This window comes from Macaca mulatta, chromosome 20 (assembly GCF_049350105.2).
Source record: "Macaca mulatta isolate MMU2019108-1 chromosome 20, T2T-MMU8v2.0, whole genome shotgun sequence".
In the NCBI taxonomy this organism is placed as follows: domain Eukaryota; kingdom Metazoa; phylum Chordata; class Mammalia; order Primates; family Cercopithecidae; genus Macaca; species Macaca mulatta.
The window spans coordinates 16821136-16842344 of record NC_133425.1 but is presented as its reverse complement, the minus strand read 5'-3'; the positions used below and the strand labels follow the sequence as shown (position 1 = coordinate 16842344).

The following is a 21209-nucleotide window of genomic DNA, read 5'->3' as shown; positions in this document are numbered from 1 at the left end:
AATGTGAGGGGTCCGAGATTTGCTTTAAAATTATTTGGCAAAGAAAGGAAAGAATGAAGAGATAGATAGCAGAGTTTAGCATTAAAAAAAAAATGAAGGGAGAGAAGGACAAGGGAGGGATACTTAAAAAGGATGAGATAAAACAACTGTGGCAAAATGTTTTGGTTTCTTTTTTCTTTTTTTTTTTTTGAGACAGAGTCTCGCTCTGTCGCCCAGGCTGGAGTGCAGTGGCGCCATCTCGGCTCACTGCAAGCTCCGCCTGCAGGGTTCACGCCATTCTCCTGCCTCAGCCTCCTGAGTAGCTAGGACTACAGGCGCCCGCCACCATGCCGGCTAATTTTTTTGTATTTTTAATAGAGACAGGGTTTCATCATGTTAGCCAGGATGGTCTCAATCTCCTGACCTCGTGATCCGCCTGCCTCAGCCTCCCAAAGTGCTGGGATTACAGGTGTGAGTCACCGTGCCAGGCCTTGGTTTCTTTTTTTGAGACAGAGTCTTGCTCTGTTGCCCAGGCTGGTGTGTGGTGGTACAAATATAGCTCACTGCAGCCTCAAATTCCTAGGCTCAAGCAATCCTCCTGCCTCAGCCTCCCATGTAGCCACTGCAGGCATGTACCCCATGCCCATTTTGTTATTTTTTGTAGAGATGGGGTCTCATTATGTTGCCCAGGCTGATTTTGAATGCCTGGACTGAAGCAATCCTACCACCTCAGCCTCCCAAAGTGCTGGGATTACAGGCCACTGTGCCCAGCCAAAAAATGCTGATGTTGAATCTGAGTGATGTGTACACAGGGTTCATGTTGTATTGTTCCCTTTTTTGGAGATGAAGTCTCACTCAGTCACACGCAGGCTGGAGTGCAATGGCGTGATCTCGGCTCACTGCAACCTCCGCCTCCTGGGTTCAAGCGATTCTCGTGCCTCAGCCTCCAGATTAGCTGGGATTACAGGCACCCGCCACCACACCTGGCTAATTTTTGTATTTTTAGTAGAGACAGGGTTTCCCCATGTTGGCCAGGTGAGTCTTGAACTCCTGACCTCAGGTGATCCACCCGCCTTGGCCTCCCAAAGTGCTGGGACGGCAGGTGTGAGCCATCATGCCTGGCTTTTTCTTTCTTTCTTTCTTTCTTTTTAATACCAGCTCACAAGCTTAAAGCTATTCTACTTCTGTGTACACTTGACATTTTTCATAATAAAAAGAATTTTTTGTGTTTGACAAAGCCTGCAATCAGAGTTGTACTATCAAATTTTAAGGTTGATTTGTCTATGTAGTTGAAATGGAGTTTTCAAAATGAATGTTCCCAATGCTCAGAAAAAGAATGTGAAAATAGTGCAGCAAAGCGACAGGAGCTTCCAACACTGCCCAAGTGTGACAGAGGAGAAAGCCACCCCTCCTTACACAGTCAATGGCACAAATTTTACAGATTCTACAGGGTCTGCATTATTTTTTTTTTAAACAACAACAAAAACAGGGTCTTACTCCCTTCACCCAGGCTAGAGTGTAGTGGTGTGACTATGACTCAATGCAGCCTCAACTTCCCAAGCTCAGCTGCTCCTCCCACCTCAGCCTCCTGAGTAGCTGGGAGTACAGGGGCACATCACCATGCCTGGCTAATTTTCATATATGTGTGCGTGCATGTGTGTGTGTGTATATATGACATATATATGACAACATATGACATAATATAAATTATATATAATACATAAAATATAATATATAAAATATATATATTACATACATAACATAAAATATATATTTATATATTTTATATATATATATATTTTTTTTGGTACAGACAGGGTTTCACCACATTGCCCAAGCTAGTCTCAAACTCCTGGGCTCAAGAGATCCACCTGCCTTGGCCTCCCAAAGTGCTGGGATTATAGGCATGTGCCACCATACCCAGCCGTAAGGCTGGGGTTTTTCTTCTCTTTTTTTTTTTTAATTTTGAGACGGAGTTTTTGCTGTGTCACCCAGACTGGAGTGCAATGGCACGATCTTGGCTCACTGCAAACTCTTCCTCCTGAGCTCAAGCAATTCTCCTGCCTCAGCCTTCCGAGTAGCTGGGATTACAGGGACCCACCACCACACCTGGCTAATTTTTGTATTTTTAGTAGAGGTTGCACCGTGTTGGCCAGGTTGGTCTCGAACTCTTGACCTCAGGTGATCTACCTGTCTCAGCCTCCCAAAGTGCTGGGATTATAGGCGTGAACCACTGCACCCGGCTGTAAGATTGGGGTTTCTCAAAGCGTGGGTGGTGAAGACCTATCAGTGGGTTGTAAAATCAATCAGGTCAGACAAGAACTACATTTTTGAAAAAAAGGATAGGAATGGAGGACGAATAGAAGAAGAGAACAGAGTATTTCAGAAAGATTCTTCCAGAGCATGGGAAAGCCTTGCTGCATTAAACTTGATTTATCTACTCACATGCGAGTTCTCTGTCAAGAAGTCAAACGCATTTTCTTTCTTTCGGGCATGACCAGACAGAAGCATGGCAGCCTCGGTCCAGGCCTCATGGAGCCCATTTGGGAGCATGATCTAGAGGCTGCGCTCAGGGGCATTTCCATGCTTTTGCGGCCTAGAACCCCAAGGCCCCCTCTCTGAAGTCGCCCCAGTTTCCCCCTGTACCTGCACGATGCTGCTGATGACCATGGGGAGAATGTTCAGGGGAAACCGGAGGATGTTGAACAAGGCCAAAGACACGAAGGCTTTCTGGGCATCCAGGATGTTGTTCTTGTCAATGGTGACGTAGACGGCAAATGTGCACAGGGCCACCTGCAAGCAGAACGTCCAGTGCTGACTGCTGTGCCCTGAGTGAGAATCATCATTCTAGGAGCAGTGACAGGCCCTGGGGACAAGCTCGGGCCCTCCCCAGGTAGCCACAACTGGCCGGCTGCTGGAGCTCGTGGAAAAGCCTGGTGCAGCATCTGGCACACAGCAGATGCTCACTAAACACTCCAGTAATGAACTGGATAAATCAATGATCAGGAGCCCCAAGAACTGGCCTCTCCCATCAATTTTCTCGGCGATGTTCTAGAGGGGCATTCTTAGTGTTTCTCAAAACACCAAGCACGATCCCCAAGCCAGGCCTTTGCCCCTGCAGTTTCCTCTGCCTGAAACCATCTTCCAGCCGGGTGGCCGCCTGGCTCCTCCCTCTCACCATTCAAGGGAGATGCGTCTCCCAGTCTACCAAACAGCCCTGCCATCTGGCCATCATCCCCTGTATTTTCAAGGCCTCAGCACTGCCATTTCATTGCTACTTCCTGGAAGGTCATACGGCTTAAAAGTAAAAACCACACGCTTTGCCGTCTATCCGCTGTGGGGCCCTGGTTGAGTTATTTCACCTCTCCAGGTGAGCCCCTCTTTTCTCATCTATAAAATGGGAGTCATGACGTGCTTCCAAGGGCTGCTGGCACTTACAAAGGGTGCTTATGTGCACAGGGCCCAAGCACGGTAAAACTCAACAGATGGCAGCTGTTTTTATTTCTTGTTACAGGATTTGGGCCAAATTCCTTTGATCATTCTTCCAAGGAATCTATTAACCTGGTTCCATGAGCGAGAGCCTGGTCCCACGGGCAGGCAGAGCTGGTTCGTGTTCTGGCTCTGACATTAACAAGACAGATGACGTTGAGCCATGGCACAGAAATTTTCCAGGCGCCAATGCCAAGAGGGAGGCAAGGTGCTCAAAATGACAGGGACACATGATCCCTGGGTGCAGGGGTGCAATCATGGCTCACCACAGCCTCGACCTCCCGGGCCTAAGCATTCCTCCCACCTCAGCCTCCTGAGTAACAAGGACTACAGGTGCATACCGCCATGCCCAGCTAATTCTTTTTATTTTTGTACAGACAGGGTCTCCCTATGTTTCCTAGGCTGTTCTTGAATGCCTGGGCTCAGGCCATCTGCCTGCCTCGGCCACCTGAAGTGCTGGGATTACAGGCGTGAGCCACCATCCTGGCTCCTGTCTTCTAAGCGGTAACGACACACTGGCATCCTACCTCACGATACTTTTTTTTTTTTTTTTTGAGACACAGTCTCATTCCTTTGCACAGGATGGAGTGCAGTGGTGCAATCGCAGCTCACTGCAACCTCTGCCTCCCAGGGTCAAACGATTCTCATGCCTCAGCCTCCAAGTAGCTGGGACTACAGGCGCCCGCCACCATGCCCAGCTAATTTTTTTGTATTTTTCTTAGTAGAGATGGAGTTTCACCATTTTGGTCAGGCTGGTCTTGAGCTCCTGGCCTCAAGTGATCTGTCTGCCTCGGCCTCCCAAAGTGCTGGGATTACAGGTGTGAGCCACCATGCCCGGCCCAGAGATATACTCTTTACTCAAAAGAGTCTACGTGTATCTACATGATAGACTATTCAGCCATAAAAAGGAGTGAAATTCTTACACATGCTAAAACATGGATAAACTTTGAAAACATCATGCTAAGAAACCAGTCAGATGGCCGGGCGGGGTGGCTCACACCTGAAATCCCAGCACTTTGGGAGGCTGAGGGGGGTGGATCACCTGAGGTCGGGAGTTGCAGACCAGCCTGATCAACATGGAGAAACTCCGTCTCTACTAAAAATACAAAATTAGCCAGGAGTGGAGGTGCATGCCTATAATCCCAGCTACTCAGGAGGCTGAGGCAGGAGAATCGCTTGAACTCGGGAGGCAAAGGTTGTACGGAGCCAAGGTCGTGCCATTGCACTCCAGGTGGGCAACAAGAGCGAAACTCCATCTCAAAAAAAAAAAAAAAAAGAAAGAAAGAAGCAGTCAGAAAAGGTCACCTGTTGTTTGATTCCATTTATATGTAACGTCCAGAGAAGATAAACAGACAGAGACAGAAAGCAGATTAGTGGTTGCCTGGAATGGAAGGTTTGGGGAGCAAGTGACAACAGATACAGGGCTTCCTTTTGGGGTAATGACAACGTCCTGAAATTAGTGGTGACTATCGTATCATTTATACAAAAAACCCACTGGGTGACCGTCACACTACCTACACAAAAACCCACTGCACGACTGTCACACCACCTACACGAAAACCCACCAGGTGACCATCATGCCACCTACACGAAAACCCACCGGGTGAGCGTCACGCCACCTACACGAAAACCCACCGGGTGAGCGTCACGCCACCTACACGAAAACCCACCGGGTGAGCGTCACGCCACCTACACAAAAACCCACTGGGTGAGCGTCACGCCACCTACACGAAAACCCACTGGGTGAGTGTCACGCCACCTACATAAAAACCCACTGGGCAACTGTCACACCACCTACACGAAAACCCACTGGGCAACCGTCACACCACCTACACGAAAACCCACTGGGTGAGTGTCACACCACCTACACGAAAAAACCACTGAATTGCACACTTTAAAATGGTGAATTACATGTTCATCAAAAAAAATAAATTTGGATGGGCATGGTAGCCCACGCGTGTAATCCAAATGCTTTGGGAGACCAAGGAGGGGGGATCACTTGAGGTCAGGAGTTCGAGCTGAGCCTGCGCAACAAAGCAACGCTGTGTCTCTACAAAATCTTTTACAAAATAAGCCAGGCAGCTGGCTCCATGGCTCATGCCTGTAATTCCAGCATGTTGGGAGGCCGAGGCAGGTGGATCACCTGAGGTCAGGAGTTCAAGACCAGCCTGCCCAAACAGCAAAACCCCGTCTCTACTAAAAATATGAAAATTAGCTGGATGTGGTGGTGTGTGCCTGTAGTCCCAGCTACTAGGAGGCTGAGGCAAGAGAATTGCTTTAACCCGGGAGGTGGAGGTTGCAATAAGCCAAGATCGCGCCATTGCACTCCAGCCTGGGCGACAGAGCAAGACTCCGTCTCAAAATAATAACAGTAATAATATTAATAAAAAATAAATCGGGCATAGTGGCATGCACCTGTAGTCCTAGCTACTAAGGAGGCTGAGGCAGGAGAATTACTTGAGTCCAGGAGGTCGAGGCTGCAGTGAGCTATGACTGCACCGCCACACCAGCCTGGGTAACAGAGTGACGCCCCCATCTCTAAACAAGTAATTTTTTTTAAAGCATCTCTCCAAAGTCAACCTATTTTTCAGTGTAGAAGTCAAAGTGCTGACTCAGATCCCAGGGCCCAGCTGGTTTGTAAAGCCCCTTCCCTGTACCTCATTTGGCCTCATCTGTCACTCTCCCCTCACTCCCACTGTTTCAGCCTCCATGCTTATCTCACCTATGAACGGGCACAGTAATGCCCCGGGGCCTTTGCACGTGCTCTTGCTCCCCCTGGTTGGCCTCTACACCTCCATCAACTCTTTCCTCAAGTGTCACCTTCTGAGTGAGCCTGGACCACCCTATTTAAAACTGCAAGCCTCCCCTATTACAAAGACCTGACTCTTTTCTTTCTATAGCACTTAGGATGGCTTTCTCTAGCACTAGGATTTATTGTGCCTACTATTTCTTGTCTGTCTCTTTCCGTGAAAATAAATGTTCCACGACTGGAGATTATTACCTGTAGTATTCACTGCTGTATTGTCAGAGCCTAGGACAGAGCCCAGGATATGGTGCTCAGTGAATGTCTGCTGGGTAGATGATGGACGGGTGAGAGTGGATAAATGAGTGGGGAAGGGATGGATGAATTTGCCTTAGGGCGGAAGAGCCCATCAGAAGTGTCTCTTCAGCAGTAAGCAAACCAGGCCTCAGGCATCTCACCACCAAAACGTACCAGCCCCCTTGGTGAGCCAAGTATCAATTGATGCTGGCTGCTGGCAGCACAGGGCACATACAGAGAGGGGACACGACAACATCATGCAGCCCCTTTCAGGTCCACAGTCCTGGTTTCTCCCTAAGGAGGAGGTCATCCAGCCATCCGCCCCTCAGGTGTTAACTGAGCACCTATTATGCACTGGGGACTGAGGTGGGCTTGGCAACCCTGAGACGCACAGTCTAGTGGAAGCACAGGTTTTAACAGGTTCCCAACAGGCAGTGTTTGGAAATCTGAAGAGGCTGGTAGGATGGGCACAATGACTGGGGCTCCAGGCAGGAGGAGACTGGAGTTTGCAACAGCCTTGTAATAGGCGAGGGTCAAGGGTGCAAAAGTCCTTCATACACAATGAGGAGCACCGGTCCCCTAGGTGCCTTTTTTGAGAAACGTGGAAAACCAACGAACAGAACCCCCACACTCCAGCCCACCTTCTAAAAACCCTGACGCCCTGTGGGCAGATTATCTGCTCTCACTGCCTGCCTGGCATCTACTGCGCTGTTTATGGCAACATGCAGTTTTCTCTGGGGGAACTGAACTTCTCCCAATCTCAACCTACGAGCTTCAGCCACAGATGAACCTCCTCCCTCACCCCCTACCTGGGCCCCAAGCCCCGAAAGACATGACCCAGGCCTGGCTGACCCAAGCATCCCATCTCCCTGGCCTCAGTGACTGGTTCAGGAAGAAGCATGTGATCGACCACAACCAATGAGACTCAATCCCATAGCTCTGCCGGAAGTATTAGGGGAAAGTAAGACTCTGCTCACACGGGTTGCTGAGGTGACAAGATGATCAGGAAACTGCCAGCTCATCAAGAAACCACCATCAAGACAACAGAGCTGAGAGTCAGAGACGTTGTTCTTCCCAACATTATCTTGGGAACTCCCAGATCTAGTCATGTCCGGAACCCCATTCATGCTTGAAAGTCTTTTTCTAGACTTTTCAGTTTTGTGACTCAAAAATCCCCCTCTTCTCTTACTCTAGTTGATTTAAGCTAGGTTTCTGTTATTTGCAAGACAGTTCCTAAGGAATATGATTTATTCCAACCTCTCATTCATGCATGTATGTATTCATTTACCTACATACATTTACGGAGCATGAACCATTTGCCAAGTTCCCTATGCTTGGAGAGTACGAGCACAAAATGACAAGGTCTGACTGGGCGTGGCGGCTCACGTCTGTAATCCCAGCACTTTGAGAGGCTCAGGGGGGCGGATCACTTGAGGTCAGGAGTTTGAGACCAGCCTGGCCAATATGGTGAAACCCCATCTCTACTAAAAAGAAAAAATTAGCTGGGTGTGGTGGTGCACACCTATAATTCCAGCTCCTTGGGAGGCTGAGGCAGGAGAATCAGCTGAACCCGGGAGGTGGAGGTTGCAGTGAGCTGAGATTGTGCCACTGCACTCCAACCTGGGCGACGGAATGAGACTCTGTCTCAACAATACACAAATGTATAAACATATAAATAAATAAAACGACATGGTCGTGGCCGTGTCTCCATGGACCCCAGGATATGATCAGCAGAGAACTACAGGACAGATCATTAGCATAAAGAATGATGAATTACTCGAACAAAGGGAAATTCAGGGTAAACAGAAGGCAAGAAGCTCACAAATCATCCAAGACAGAAAATGTTAAATACTGACGGCTGCCTGGCAATGCTATTTTAGGAAAGTGCATTAGGTGGACGTGGTAAACGCCAGGCTTGGCATTCCAAAAAAACAGTCCCATCAGTCCCCGGATGGCATCCCTGGCCTTCCCCGGCCTCTGTGTTCCATCACACCTACCACTGGGTAAACACCTCATCGTCTTTGAAGCACAGGAATGCACCAGTGGAAAAAACACTCAGACACCTTCCAGGCAACTGAAGGCCACATATTTTATCCTAATGTAGTCAGAGGCTTCGATGCCTCGGCCAGGACCAAGGTCTCCAACTGACACCCAGGCCCCTCTGTTTCTTGCCGAACCGCTCAACAAACTCTGTCTCTGGAAACTCCGGGAAACTGAACGGCAAGGAAGGTCAAGAAAAGGTTAAGTAAAGCCTGTAGCAGGGTTCAGAATCTCACATCTGTAATCCCAGCTACTCCAGATGCTGAGGCAGGAGGATCACTTTAGCTCAGGAGTTAGAGGTTGCAGTGAGCCGTGATCAAGCCACTGTACTCCAGCTTGGGCAGCAAAACAAGACCCTGTCTATAAAAAAAAAAAAAAAAAAAAAAAAAAAAAAAAAAAAGAAAAGGAGAGAGAAAAGAGGGGAGGGGAGGGGATGGGACAGGAGGGGAGGGGATGGGACAGGAGGGGAGGGGATGGGACAGGAGGGGAGGTGATGGTAGGGGAGGGGAGAGGAGGGGAGGGGAGGGAACGGTAGGGGAGGGGAGGGGAGGGGAGGGGAGGGAAGGGGAAGGGAGGGGACAGTGGGGAAGGAAGGGGAAGGGAGAGGACAGTAAGGGAGGGGACGGGAGGGGGAGCGGAGGGGAGGGGAGGGGAGGGGAGGGGAGCGGAGGGGAGGGAAGCCAAACCAGTCCTGCTCTTAAGCATCTTCTGCTGTGCTTTCCTAATGAGGAACAGGGCAGGAAGTGATCATATAAGTTTGGTGACAACCTGGAAACTGGGGGTTTTGCCAACTAATCCAATGCGCAGAGGAAAAAGCTGTGCGAACACTACGCATCCCCTCCTAAGTGGGACACAAGTCACAGACCAAACCTCATCACCTGCTCCCTCTGGCTTTGGACCTTTTCCTCTAAGAAAGATCTTTCAAAATGCCATCAAGGCCAGGCGCAGTGACTCATACCTACAATCCCAGCACTTTGGGAGACAGAGGCAGGCGGATTGCTTGAGCTCAGGAGTTTGAAAACGTCCTGGGCAACAAAGTGAGACCCTGTCTCTGCAAAAATTACGGAAAGTAGCTGGGCATGGTGGCGCATGCTTGTAGTCCCAGCTGCTTGGGAGGCTGAGGTTGGAGGATCACTTGAGCCTAGGAGGCAGAGGTTGCAGTGAGCCGAGATCATGTCACTGCACTCCAGCTTGGGCGGCAGAATGAGACCCCGTCTCAAAAAAAGAAAAAAAAAAGCCATGTATTTCTGTATGATTCTTACTATCACTTGTATACAAGTAAATAGAATCATGTAACCATAACTACATGTATGACATGCATCCATCATTACAGTGATACAGACACAGACTCTCTCTGGAAACACACACAAGAAACACGGAGAGAGGGAAGCAAGCTGACCAGTGTTAGGAGGAAGGGCTTGGGCCTTTCACTATGGACTGTGATTCTCAACTGGGAGAATTTTGTCCCCCAAGGGGACATTTCGCAATGCCTGGAGCCATATTCCATTGTCACCACTGGGAAGAACAAGGAGACGTACGACTTAGCATCTGGCAGGCAGAGGCCACAGATGCTGGGAAACATTCTACGATGTGCAGGCCAGGACCTACAACACAGGGACAAAGGATGACCTGTTGGCGAATGTCAGCAGGCTGAGGTGGCCAAGTGCAGAGAAGTCCGGCTGTATGAATAGCATCTGGTGCAGCTTTAATTATGTTTCACCATATGCAAATACATTACCTTCTACTTTTTAAAGTAAGACCGACCAGACATGGTGGCTCACGCCTGTAATCCCAGCACTATGGGAGGCCAAGGTGGGTGGATCACTTGAGGCCAGGAGTTTGAGACCAGCCTGTCCAACATGGCGAAACCCCATCTCTACTAAAAATACAAAAAATTGGCTTGGCATGGTGGCATGCGCCTATAATCCCAGCTACTCGGAGACTGAGGCAGGAGAATTGCTTGAACCCTGGTGAAACCCCATCTCTACTAAAAATACAAAAATTAGCTGGGCATGGTAGTGGGTGCCTGTAATCCCAGCTACTCGGGAGGCTGAGGCACAAGAATCGCTTGAACCCAAGAGGCGGAGGTTGCAGTGAGCCAAGATCATGCCACTGTACTCCAGCCTGGCCAGAGAGCAAGACTCCGTCTCAAAAAAACAAAAATGAGAGGCTAGGCGCATCGGCTCACACCTATAATCCCAGCATGATGGGAGGACAAAGTAGGTGGATCGCTTGAGGTCAGGAGTTCAAGACCAGCCTGGCGAACGTGACAAAAACCCGTCTCTACCAAAAATATTCAAATTAATAAGGCATGGTGGTGCGTGTTTGTAATCCTAGCTAGTCGGGGGACTGAGGCAGGAGAACTGCTTGAACTGGGAGGTAGAAGTTGCATTAAGCTGAGATGGCACCACTGCACTTCAGCCTGGGTGACATAGCGAGACTGTCTCCAAAGGAAAAAAAAAAAAAGAGTTTGTCAATGCACCCCAGTAAAGTCAAGGGACTGGAATATAAGAGGAATACAATGTACAAGGCAGAATGCAGGGGCATTGGAGCTGGAAGTGATCTTAGGGAACACGGAGTTACAGAGGGACAACAAGATGCCATTTCTTGCTCAACTCCAGGCCACTGGCACCAGTCACCCGGAGGGCTGCTTGAACATAACTCAGTGGGAAAGAATCCCTTGAGTGACTGTGGGTGTCTGCTGTGGGCATGAGGAGTGAGGGCAGGGCCCTGTATTTGACATGCTTGGAATCTAACCCCTTCATTTTCCATGTGACAAAACCTAGAGCCAGTGAGGTGAGATGACCAGCTTTGGGGTCACACTGTGAGCTGGCAGTAGAACGTGGCAAGTGTCCTGAGTCTCAGAAGAACATTCCAGTCCTCTAAGCCAGGGGCTGGCCAAGGATGGCTGAGGTCCACATTTGGCCCACACCTGTTTACATGCGGCCCATGAGCTCAGCATTGATTTCCTTTTTTTTTTTTTTAATTTTTTTTGAGACAGAGTCTTGTTCTGTTGCCCAGGCTTAGAGTGCAGTGGCATGACCTCGGCTCACTGCGATCTCCGCCTCCTGGGTTCAAACGATTCCCTTGCCTCAGCCTCCCAAGAAGCTGGGATGACTGGCGTGCTTCATCACGCCCGGCTAATTTTTTTTTGGGGGGTCGGGGGGAGGGGAGAGGTGGCGGGCAAGGCAAAGGGTCTCACTCTGTTGCCCAGTCTGGAGTGCAGTGGCATGATCTTGGCTCACTGCAACTTCTGCCTCCTGGGTTGAAGCAATCCTCTTGCCTCAGCTTCCTGAGTAGCTGTGACTACAGGTGAGCACCACCACTTCCAGCTAATTTTTGTATTTTTAGTACAGATGGGGTTTCACCATGTTGGCCAGGCTGGTCTCAGTCTCCTAGCCTCAAGCAACCCACCCGCCTCAGTTTCCCAAAGTGCTGAGATTACAGGCACGAGCCCCTGCACCCAGCCAGATTTCATATTTTTTAAAAGCTAAAAAAAAAAAAATTAAAAGAATATTACATGACACATGCAAATTCTATAAAATTCAAATATCGGTGTCTCCAAATATAGTTTTACAGGAACACAGCCACACCCATCGGTTTCCGTATTATCTAAGGCTGCTTTTGCACTACGCTAGAAAAGACTGGTATTTGTAACAGAGACTGTATGGCCCGGAATTCCGAAAGTATTGACAGAAAAAGTTTCTTTACTCCTACTTTCTGTCAGTCTCTCTCGAATTTCAATGTGCATATACGCCACCTAGAAAAGTAGTTACAACACCGATTCAGTTTCAGTGGATCTGGGCTGAGGTCTGAAATTCTGCACTGTTAACAAGCACCAGGTGATGCCATGGCTGCTGATCCAAGGACCACACTATAGGTAGTGAGGATCCACACCAGTGTCTCTACACGTCTACCTGAACCAGCAGCAGCAGCACCCAGGGATATGTCAGGAATGCAAATACTCAGGCCCCACCCAGACCTGCTAAAACTGAAAATCTGGGCGGGGCCCAGAAAGCTGAGTTTTATAGTAACAAGCCAGCACAGTGGCTCACGCCTGTAATCCCAGCACTTTGGGAGGCCAAGGCGGGTGGATCGCCTGAGGTCAGGAGTTCAAGACCAGCCTGGCCAACACGGTGAAACACCATCTGTACTAAAGATATTTTAAAAATTAGCCGAGCGTGGTGTCGCACGCCTGTAATCCCAGCTACTCGGAGGCTGGGGTGGAAGAATAGCTTGAATCCGGGAGGTGGAGGTTACAGTAAGCCAAGATCATGCCACAGCAATCAAGCCTGGCCGACAGACTGAGACTTCATCTCGATTGATAGATAAATAAAACATAGTAACAAGCTCTCCAGGTGATTGTGATGCAGGCTTGAATTTGAACACCATCTCTCCTACAGTTCCAGACCCTGACAGATGTAAGGCAAGACTAAGAAAATTCACTGTCAGCATGAACACGCTTTTGCAAATGCTGAAACGACTGCAGCTTCCTTAGACATTCCACCTGCAACCCAGCTAAGATGAAGCAGGTGGTAGTTTAACAGAAAAGTTCCATATTCATAAACATGTTTAACTCCGCTTCACAGAAACTTGCCAGAAAAACATATGATTTGCCAATCTGACCAAGAAGGAATAGCTGTAATGAGCACGACATTACAAAAAGAATCACACCGTTAATAAAAAGACAGAAAGGGCCGGGCGCGGTGGCTCAAGCCTGTAATCCCAGCACTTTGGGAGGCCGAGACGGGCGGATCACGAGGTCAGGAGATCGAGACCATCCTGGCTAACACGGTGAAACCCCGTCTCTACTAAAAATACAAAAAACTAGCCGGGCGAGGTGGCGGGCGCCTGTAGTCCCAGCTACTCAGGAGGCTGAGGCAGGAGAATGGCGTAAACCTGGGAGGTGGAGCTTGCAGTGAGCTGAGATCCGGCCACTGCACTCCAACCTGGGCGACAGAGCGAGACTCCGTCTCAAAAAAAAAAAAAAAAAAAAGACAGAAAGAAAAAACAAACACGGGGCATGATCTGAAGTCATCCTTCACCATTAACTGTTTTTAACTGTGCTTAAAAGGGAATTTCCATAGTCCATCTCTATGCGGTCTCCTGATTTGCAGCCAATTTTGCAAAATGGTAAGTTGCACTATTGTCTTTAAACTTTTCAAAGTCAGTTAGGCAGGGAAAGACCCGTCACCATACCCCAGGACAGGTGCCAGAACTTTCAGTGTAGCAAGGATCATAATAGCAAAAAAACAAAAAACAAAAAACAAAAAACAAACAAACAAACAAAAAACAGGGAACAACCTGTTTTTGCAAGGAATGGGAGAAAGGGTAATTCCAGCAGGGCACATCCACACGTGAGACAAGCATCCATCATGAACACAAATGAAGCAAGCCGGGCATGGCAGCAGTGCACCTGGAGTCCCAGCTACTTCGAAAGCCAAAGCAGGAGGATTGCTTGGGACCAGGAGTTCAAGGCTGCAGTGAGCTACGATCGCACTACTGTACTCCAGCCTGGGGAACAGAGTGAGACACCAGTTCAAAACTCCCCCCCCCCGCCCCCACAAAAAAAAAACTAAAATGAAGCAGATCAGAATGAATGAACTAAAACTATATATTATTAACTACACAACAGAGAACACTATGTACAGTATGATTCCATTTAAATCTGTCAAAATATTTAAATACCTAGATGCTTGTCCATTTTTTTCTAAAAGCATACAGAAAACTGTCACTTTGGAGGAGAGGAATTGATGGAAGAGAGGACAATACACTTTTCGTTTTACATCTTTCTGTATTTTTCTTTTTTTTTCACGATGGATGACAAATATTTGTTCAGTACCTGCTATGCACTATTTTACATACTGAGGATACAGCAGTCAACAGAAAAGACAAAAATGCCATCTGGAGCTGACATCCTAGTGGGGAAAGGCAGACAATAAAATAAGTCTATTTGATTTTTTTTAAAAACTTTTTTTTAATTTTTTTTGAGACAGGGTCTTGCTCTGTTGCCCAGGCTGGAGTGCCATGGCTCGATATCGGCTCACTGCAACCTCTGCCACCCAGGTTCAGGGGATTCTCATGTCTCAGCCTCCTGAGTAGCTGGGAATATAGGCATACACCACCATGCCCAGCTAATTTTTTTTTTTTTTTTTTTTTTTTAAGCAGAGACAGGGTTTCACCAGGTGGACCAGGTTGGTCTCGAGCTCCTAGCCTCAATGACCCACCTCGGACTCCCAAAGTGCTGGGATTACAGGCATGAGCCACCGCACCCAGACCAAAATAAGTAAATTTTAGAGTGTGTTTAGATCATGCCACTTGACATGTGGCCCACGGGACACTGGCAATCCACACTTTGTGACCAGTTGCTGATAAAATAAGGAGGCAGCACCATAATGTAGATCAACTATGGCACCAAGCGTGCCACTTGGCTCAGCTCACACTTTGTTTCTTGCAAGGCTATCTAAACACAGCAAGCAGAGGGCACTGGTTTGCATCCTGGCACAAGCTGCCTATATCACAGTGAACAGATAACAAACAATTCCTAAACAGGTTGGCTAAGAAGCTGCTAAATGTGAATAAAATAAAGAAGAATGGAGAAGATGGCAAATGTTTAAGGCAAGTGTTTAGGGAAGGCCTTGCTGACATAGTTACCTTTTTTTTGTTTTGTTTTCTTTTTTTTTGAGACAAGGTCTCGCTGTCGCTCAGGCTGGAGCGCAGTGGCGTGATCTTGGCCCTCTGCAACCGTCGCGTCCCAGGTTGAAGCAATTCTCTTGCCTCAGCCTCCCGAGTAGCTGTGACTACAGGCATGCGCCCCTACGCCTGGCTAATTTTTTTATATTTTTAGTAGAGACTGGGTTTCACCATGTTGGCCAGGCTGTTCTTGAACTCCTGACCTCTGGTGATCCACCTGCTTTGGCCTCCCAGAGTGCTGGGATTATAGGCATGAGCCACTGCACCTGGGCGACATAGTGACCTTTTAAAAATATTCAGGTATGCAGACAAAATAAAACATCAAATAATGAGGGCCAGGAAAAATGTGGCCTCACTCACCAGGAAGGGTGTGCAGACCCAGGTGAAGGTGCCCACGGCTGCCAGGTAGGCAGACTTCTTCAGTACCTTCAGCTCCTCCTGCCTGATGGCCAGCACCTTGTCCTTGAACGCCAGCTCCCAGGCATAAAGCTTTAGCACCTTGATCCCATTGAGAATTTCATTCATCAGCTTGATCCGATTGTCTTTGCTCTTCATGTGGGCCACCTTGGAAGAGAAAGGCAGTCAACACATCTGGGGCGACCCTGGGATCAGACCATCACTCAACATCACCAGCTATTCTTTCTCATAAATTTTATTATATGCTTTGACATGTGAATTTTTTTTTTTTTTTTGAGACGGAGTCTGGCTCTGTCGCCCAGGCTGGGGTGCAGTGGCCAGATCTCAGCTCACTGCAAGCTCCGCCTCCCAGGTTTATGCCATTCTCCTGCCTCAGCCTCCCGAGTAGCTGGAACTATAGGCGCCCGCCACCGCGCCCGGCTAGTTTTTTGTATTTTTTTAGTAGAGACGGGGTTTCACTGTGTTAGCCAGGATGGTCTCGATCTCCTGACCTCGTGATCCGCCCATCTCGGCCTCCCAAAGTGCTAGGATTACAGGCGTGAGCCACCGTGCCCGGCCGTGAATGTTTTTTATATTGATTTTTTCTTTTCAATAGAGATGCGGTTTCAGCACACTGCCCAGGCTGGTCTCAAACTCCTGTGCTGGGATTATAGGTGTGAGCCACCTCACTGGGCCTTAACATCACTGTCTATTAAAAACAGGCCTCCTGAGGGTGGGAGAGCTGACCCTGTAATCCCTATGAGCCCTACTCTTGAGTCCCGAGACCACACCAAAGGACTCCGCTATCAAGGAAAAAAAAACCCTTCAAATCATGTTAGGTTGATTTGGAGAAACACACTCATTGGAGAAACACACTCAATTTCAAATCCAGAAATAGAGGCAAGAAAAACCCTTCAAGTGTCCAGAAAAGAAGGGATTCAGTCCCTATTCTGCTGACCCAAACACAGGAGACATGATGTTGGTGGTTTTCTTCTCTGTTTTCTTATTTTTTCTTTTTTTTTTTGTGAGACAGTCTCGCTCTGTCGCCCAGGCTGGAGTACAGTAGCATGATCTGGGCTCACTGCAACCTCTGCCTCCCGGGTTAAAGAGATTCTCCTACCTTAGCCTCCTGAGTAGCTGGGACTATAAATGCCTGCCACCATACCTGGCTAATTTTTCTGTTTTTAGTAGAGATGGGGCTTCACCATGTTGGCCAGACTGGTCTCGAACTCCTGACTTCAAGTGATCCACCGACCTCAGCCTCCCAGAGTGCTGGGATTACAGATATGAACCACCACACCTAACCTGTTTTATTTTATTTCTTGTCAGCCCAGTTTTCTTTTTTGGGGGAACAGCATCTCACTCTGACATCCAGGCTGCAGTGCAGTGGCACGATCATAGCTCACTGCAGCCTTGAATTCCTGGGCTCAAGCAATCTTCCCACTTCAGCCTCCTTAGTAGCTGAGACCACAGGCACATGCCACCACATCTAGTTCATTTTCGTATTTTTTTGTAGAGACGGCATCTTGCTATGTTGCCCAGGCTGGTCTTGCACTCCTGGCCACAAGCCATCCTCCTGTCTCAGCCTCCCAAAGTGCTGGGATTACAGACATGAACTCCTGTGCCTGGCCCATGGTTGTTAAAATAGTGAAATGTTTCTGTACTGGCTAGCACTGGTTCCAAACAGTGGATACTTGTGCAGTGCAGTTGTTAAATATTTTTAATACCACCAGCATTCCGTGTATACCAGCAACTTTTCTAAGCACTTTACATGTATTCAGACACTTAACATTCACAAGAACTCTATCATTGAGTGCTACAGTCATCCCCGGGTCACAGATGGGAACAATTTAAGCTACAAGATCTCGAGGACAGTGACTGAAGTGGGTTCAGAGTCGGGTCACTCAGGGAATCCTACACATCAGAGACTGAAGGGTGACTCGATCCTAAAGCCCCTGCCTCACCAATCCCACCCAACCCTAACCCGTGAGGCCTCTCCTTCCAACGGGCCCATGTCCTGAAACTCATCTCCCTGTGGTACCATCAGGGCAGCCAAGTGCTCCCATTTGAAATTCCACAGCACATCATCAATATCCATCAACAGAAGAGCACAGAAATAAACCGCACCATCTCCGTGATGGACCAAAAGGCACCAGGTCGGGAGAATGAATTGAAGCTATACAGCATAGCACAGAGAGGCCCCCAAAGCAGGGCACTAAAAGACAAAAATCATGCTGTCACGTAGGCCCATTTAGGTAAAAACAGATATGGTAATAATATCACACACACACAGACCAACATATATAATGGCCAGGCATGGTGGCTCATGCCTGTAATCCCAGCACTTTGGGAGGCCATGGCAGGTGGATCACCTGAGGTCAGGAGTTCAAGACCAACCTGGCCAATGTGGTGAAGCCTCGTCTCTACTAAAAACACAAAAATTAGCTGGGTGTGGTGGTGGGCACCTCTAATCCCAGCTGCTCGGGAGGCTGAGGCAGGAGAATTGCTTGAACCCGGGAGGCAGAGGTTGCAGTGAGCCAAGATTGCACCATTACACTCCAGCCTGGGCAACAAAGTGTGACTCCATCTCAACAAACAAAAAAACCCCACATATATAAAAACCAAACCTAACTACACCATTAATCAGGTCTGTATATACATACATAGAAAATTCTAGAAGGAGTTGCTTCTATATATTTGCAGTGGTTGAGAGAGTAGGGAAGGGGGTATCCCCTTTTAAGTACTTTGTATGATTTAAACTTTTTTTTTTTTTTTTTTTGAGACAGGGTCTCACTCTGTTGCCCAGGCTGGAGTGCAGTGGCACAATCATGGCTCACTATAGCCTCGACCTCCTGGGCTCAGGTGATCCTCATGCTTCAGCCTCCCAAGTAGCTGGGACTACAGGCACGCATCACCACACAAAGCTAACTTACCCATTTGTGGTAGAGACGGGGTTTCACCATGTCTCCAAGGCTAGTCTTGAATTCCTAAGCTCAGGCGATCCACCTAACTTGGCTTCCCAAAATGCTGAAATTACAGGGGTGAGCCCGGCTTGAACTTTTTTATAACAAGAAACCACACTCTGTTACTTGTGTATTTAAACATTTTAAAATACAAAATATCTCCAAAAATAAAAATCTGAAAGCCGGGCATGGTGGTTCCCACCTGTAATCCCAACACTTTGAGAGGCTGAGGCAACAGGATCACTTAAGCCCAGGAGTTTGAGACCAGCCTGGGCAACAGAGCAAGGCCCCATCTTAGAAATTAATTACTTATTTTAATTTAAATAAAGACATTAACACCATGTCTGGTACAAGGTAAGACCTAATAAGAGGGAAAAAAGTAGGGGGTAATTTGCACTCAACTCTTGAAAGCTGAGTCATACACACACATAATAAACAAGACAATGGGAAACAAAGATTCTCAGAGGCTCCCAGACCTTCTGATTCCAGTCACCGGCCTACAAGGTCTAACCATGTGTCGGGAGCTCTCAATCTTGGCCGCCCAATATAACGACCTGGGAAGCTGTACATCTTGATGTCCAGACCCCACTCACGATAAATGAATCAGAATCCCAGATACGGGGCCTGGGCATCAGCATTTGTTAAAGCTCCCCAGGTGACTCCAACTGGCAAGCAAGGCTGAGAACCCCAGGGACTGAGCAGAAGGAACTGGACTAAAATCTGCATGGAGAGGCTCCTGCCTAGGGCCTGGCTTGGGGGCCCGCAGAGACACATGCCTTACCTGATACGTCTTGGTCTTCATCGCCATCACAGCATTGACAGGCACCATGAGGACCATCACGGCCACTCCAGCCAGGATGGGAGGGCCCAGGTTCTAAGGAAGGAAAGGAGACTCTTAATCACTCACCAGACAGGAGAAAGCAGGGCCCTTAACAGCTTCCCGGCTGATCAATCCCATGTGGATGCTGCTGACCAAGTTCAGGACAAGGTGTGTTACTTTTACCCCACAATAGGGTGTTAAGAGCCTGTGGTTTCATTCCTGAGCATTTCTCTGGGTCCTCCCAATCCCTTGAAGAATAAGCAAGTCCATGCTCCTTTCTCCCAAGCACCTGGGGCCACATGAGTTGTGTAAATTACAACTTTAGAATTCTAATTTTTTTTCTTTTTTTTTTTTTTTTTTTTTTTTAGGAGATGAGATTTCGCTATCTTGTCCAGGCTGCAGTACAGTGGCTATGTGTATCAGTGATCCACCTACTTTAGTCTCCAACGTAGCTGGGACTACAGGTAAGCATTAGGTCTTGCTACACTGCCCAGGTTGGTCTTCAACTCCTGGGCTCCAGCAATCCTCCCAATTCAGCCTCCCAAGTAGCTATGACTACAGTCACACCACCATGCCCAGCTAATTTTTTTTGTTTGTTTGTTTTTGTAGGGACAAGGTCTCACTATGTTTCCCAAGCTGGTCTCGAACTCATGGGCTCAAGCGATCTTCCCACCTCTGCCTCCCAAGTAGCTGGGATTACAGGTGCGAGCCACCACACCCAGCTTAGATTTTTAGAAAGGTAATAAGGTAGTAAGCAGAAAAGTGTGAACATGACCACCTGACTGCTTATCCTGCTTGAAGGCTACTTACAAGTTTAGCCCTTGGCTAGTGTCTGCATACTTGCAGGGCTTCCACCAATAACAGAACTGGTAAGAGTGGCTCAGTGTGCCTCACCTGTTTGTACCAACAATATGGTTTATGCTGAACACCGCTTTCCCTCTAGGAGTCTAGACTTTTGGTATGTGCCAAGCAAAGGGTGCTTATGTGACCTGCCCCTAAAAAACCCCAAGCACTGGGCTCCTACCAAGCTTCCCTGGTTGGCAACATTTCACATGCATCATCATAATGGTGGCCGGAGAATTAGTGCACCTGTGTGACTCTGCTGGGGACTCCCAGAAACCTGTACCTGGCTTCCTTTGAACACTGCCCCATGTGTTCCTTAATCTTTGCTAATTTTGCTGTATTAACTTATAGCCTTGTGGCCAGGTGCAGTGACTCACACCTGTAATCCCATCACTTTGGGAGGACAAAGTGGGAAGATAGCTTGAGGGTGTAAGTTCGAGACCAGCCTGGGCAACACAGCGAGACCCCATTTCTAAAAAAAAATAAATAACTTAGCCAGGCATGGTGGCGTGAACCTGTGGTACCCAGCTAGATGAGAGGACAAAGTGGGAAAACTGCCTGAGACCGGGAATTTAAGGCTGCAGTGAGCTATGATCCCATCACTGTACTCCAGAATGGGCAACAGAGCAAGACTCTGTCCCTTAAAAGCAAAAACAAAGTAACAAAAACACAAGACAGCCCCCACAACAAAGAACTGTCTGGTCCCAAGTGTCAACAGTGCTGAACTCAAGCAACTACCATCTAAAACAAGATGTGATGTTAGACAATTTTGTTAATGGTTCACAAACCAATCCTGAAGCCAATTCTAAAAGAAATGTTCCAAAAATATTTTTCCCATAGTAGCACTTTTGTGAAAGTAGATTCCCCAAGACATCTGCTTGAAAAGACATTCATTCAGATTTTTATTTTTTCTTCTAGAGACAGGGTCTTGTCTTGCCACCCAGGT

General features: G+C 48.0%; 1 protein-coding gene and 2 long non-coding RNA genes across 19 annotated transcripts in view; 2 read left to right on the top strand and 1 right to left on the bottom strand.

The window, feature by feature from the left end:
- Window positions 1–13822, top strand: part of LOC144338361 (uncharacterized) — a 40586-nt gene extending 26764 nt beyond the window's left edge. Inside the window, exons 2-3 of the long non-coding RNA XR_013412386.1 lie at window positions 12852–13244; window positions 13554–13822. This is a non-coding gene — a long non-coding RNA (uncharacterized LOC144338361). The remainder of the gene's footprint in view (window positions 1–12851; window positions 13245–13553) is intronic.
- Window positions 1–21209, bottom strand: part of ABCC1 (ATP binding cassette subfamily C member 1) — a 192744-nt gene that overhangs the window by 70496 nt on the left and 101039 nt on the right. For 12 of the 17 annotated variants that reach the window (XR_013412351.1, XM_077987128.1, XM_077987126.1 and 9 more), the window contains 3 exons: window positions 19382–19474; window positions 15602–15805; window positions 2626–2772 (listed from right to left, as the gene is read on the bottom strand). Coding sequence is in view for 16 of the 17 variants with exons in the window: in XM_077987128.1 (XP_077843254.1) it covers window positions 2626–2772; window positions 15602–15805; window positions 19382–19474 (444 nt within the window). In the remaining variant the exon portion in view is untranslated. The remainder of the gene's footprint in view (window positions 1–2625; window positions 2773–15601; window positions 15806–19381; window positions 19475–21209) is intronic. The other 5 variants (XM_077987132.1, XM_077987142.1, XM_077987136.1 and 2 more) reach the window with 1 other exon arrangement.
- Window positions 1918–4581, top strand: LOC144338363 (uncharacterized). Its single transcript, XR_013412388.1, has 2 exons — window positions 1918–4288; window positions 4492–4581. It is a non-coding gene; the product is annotated as an uncharacterized LOC144338363 (long non-coding RNA).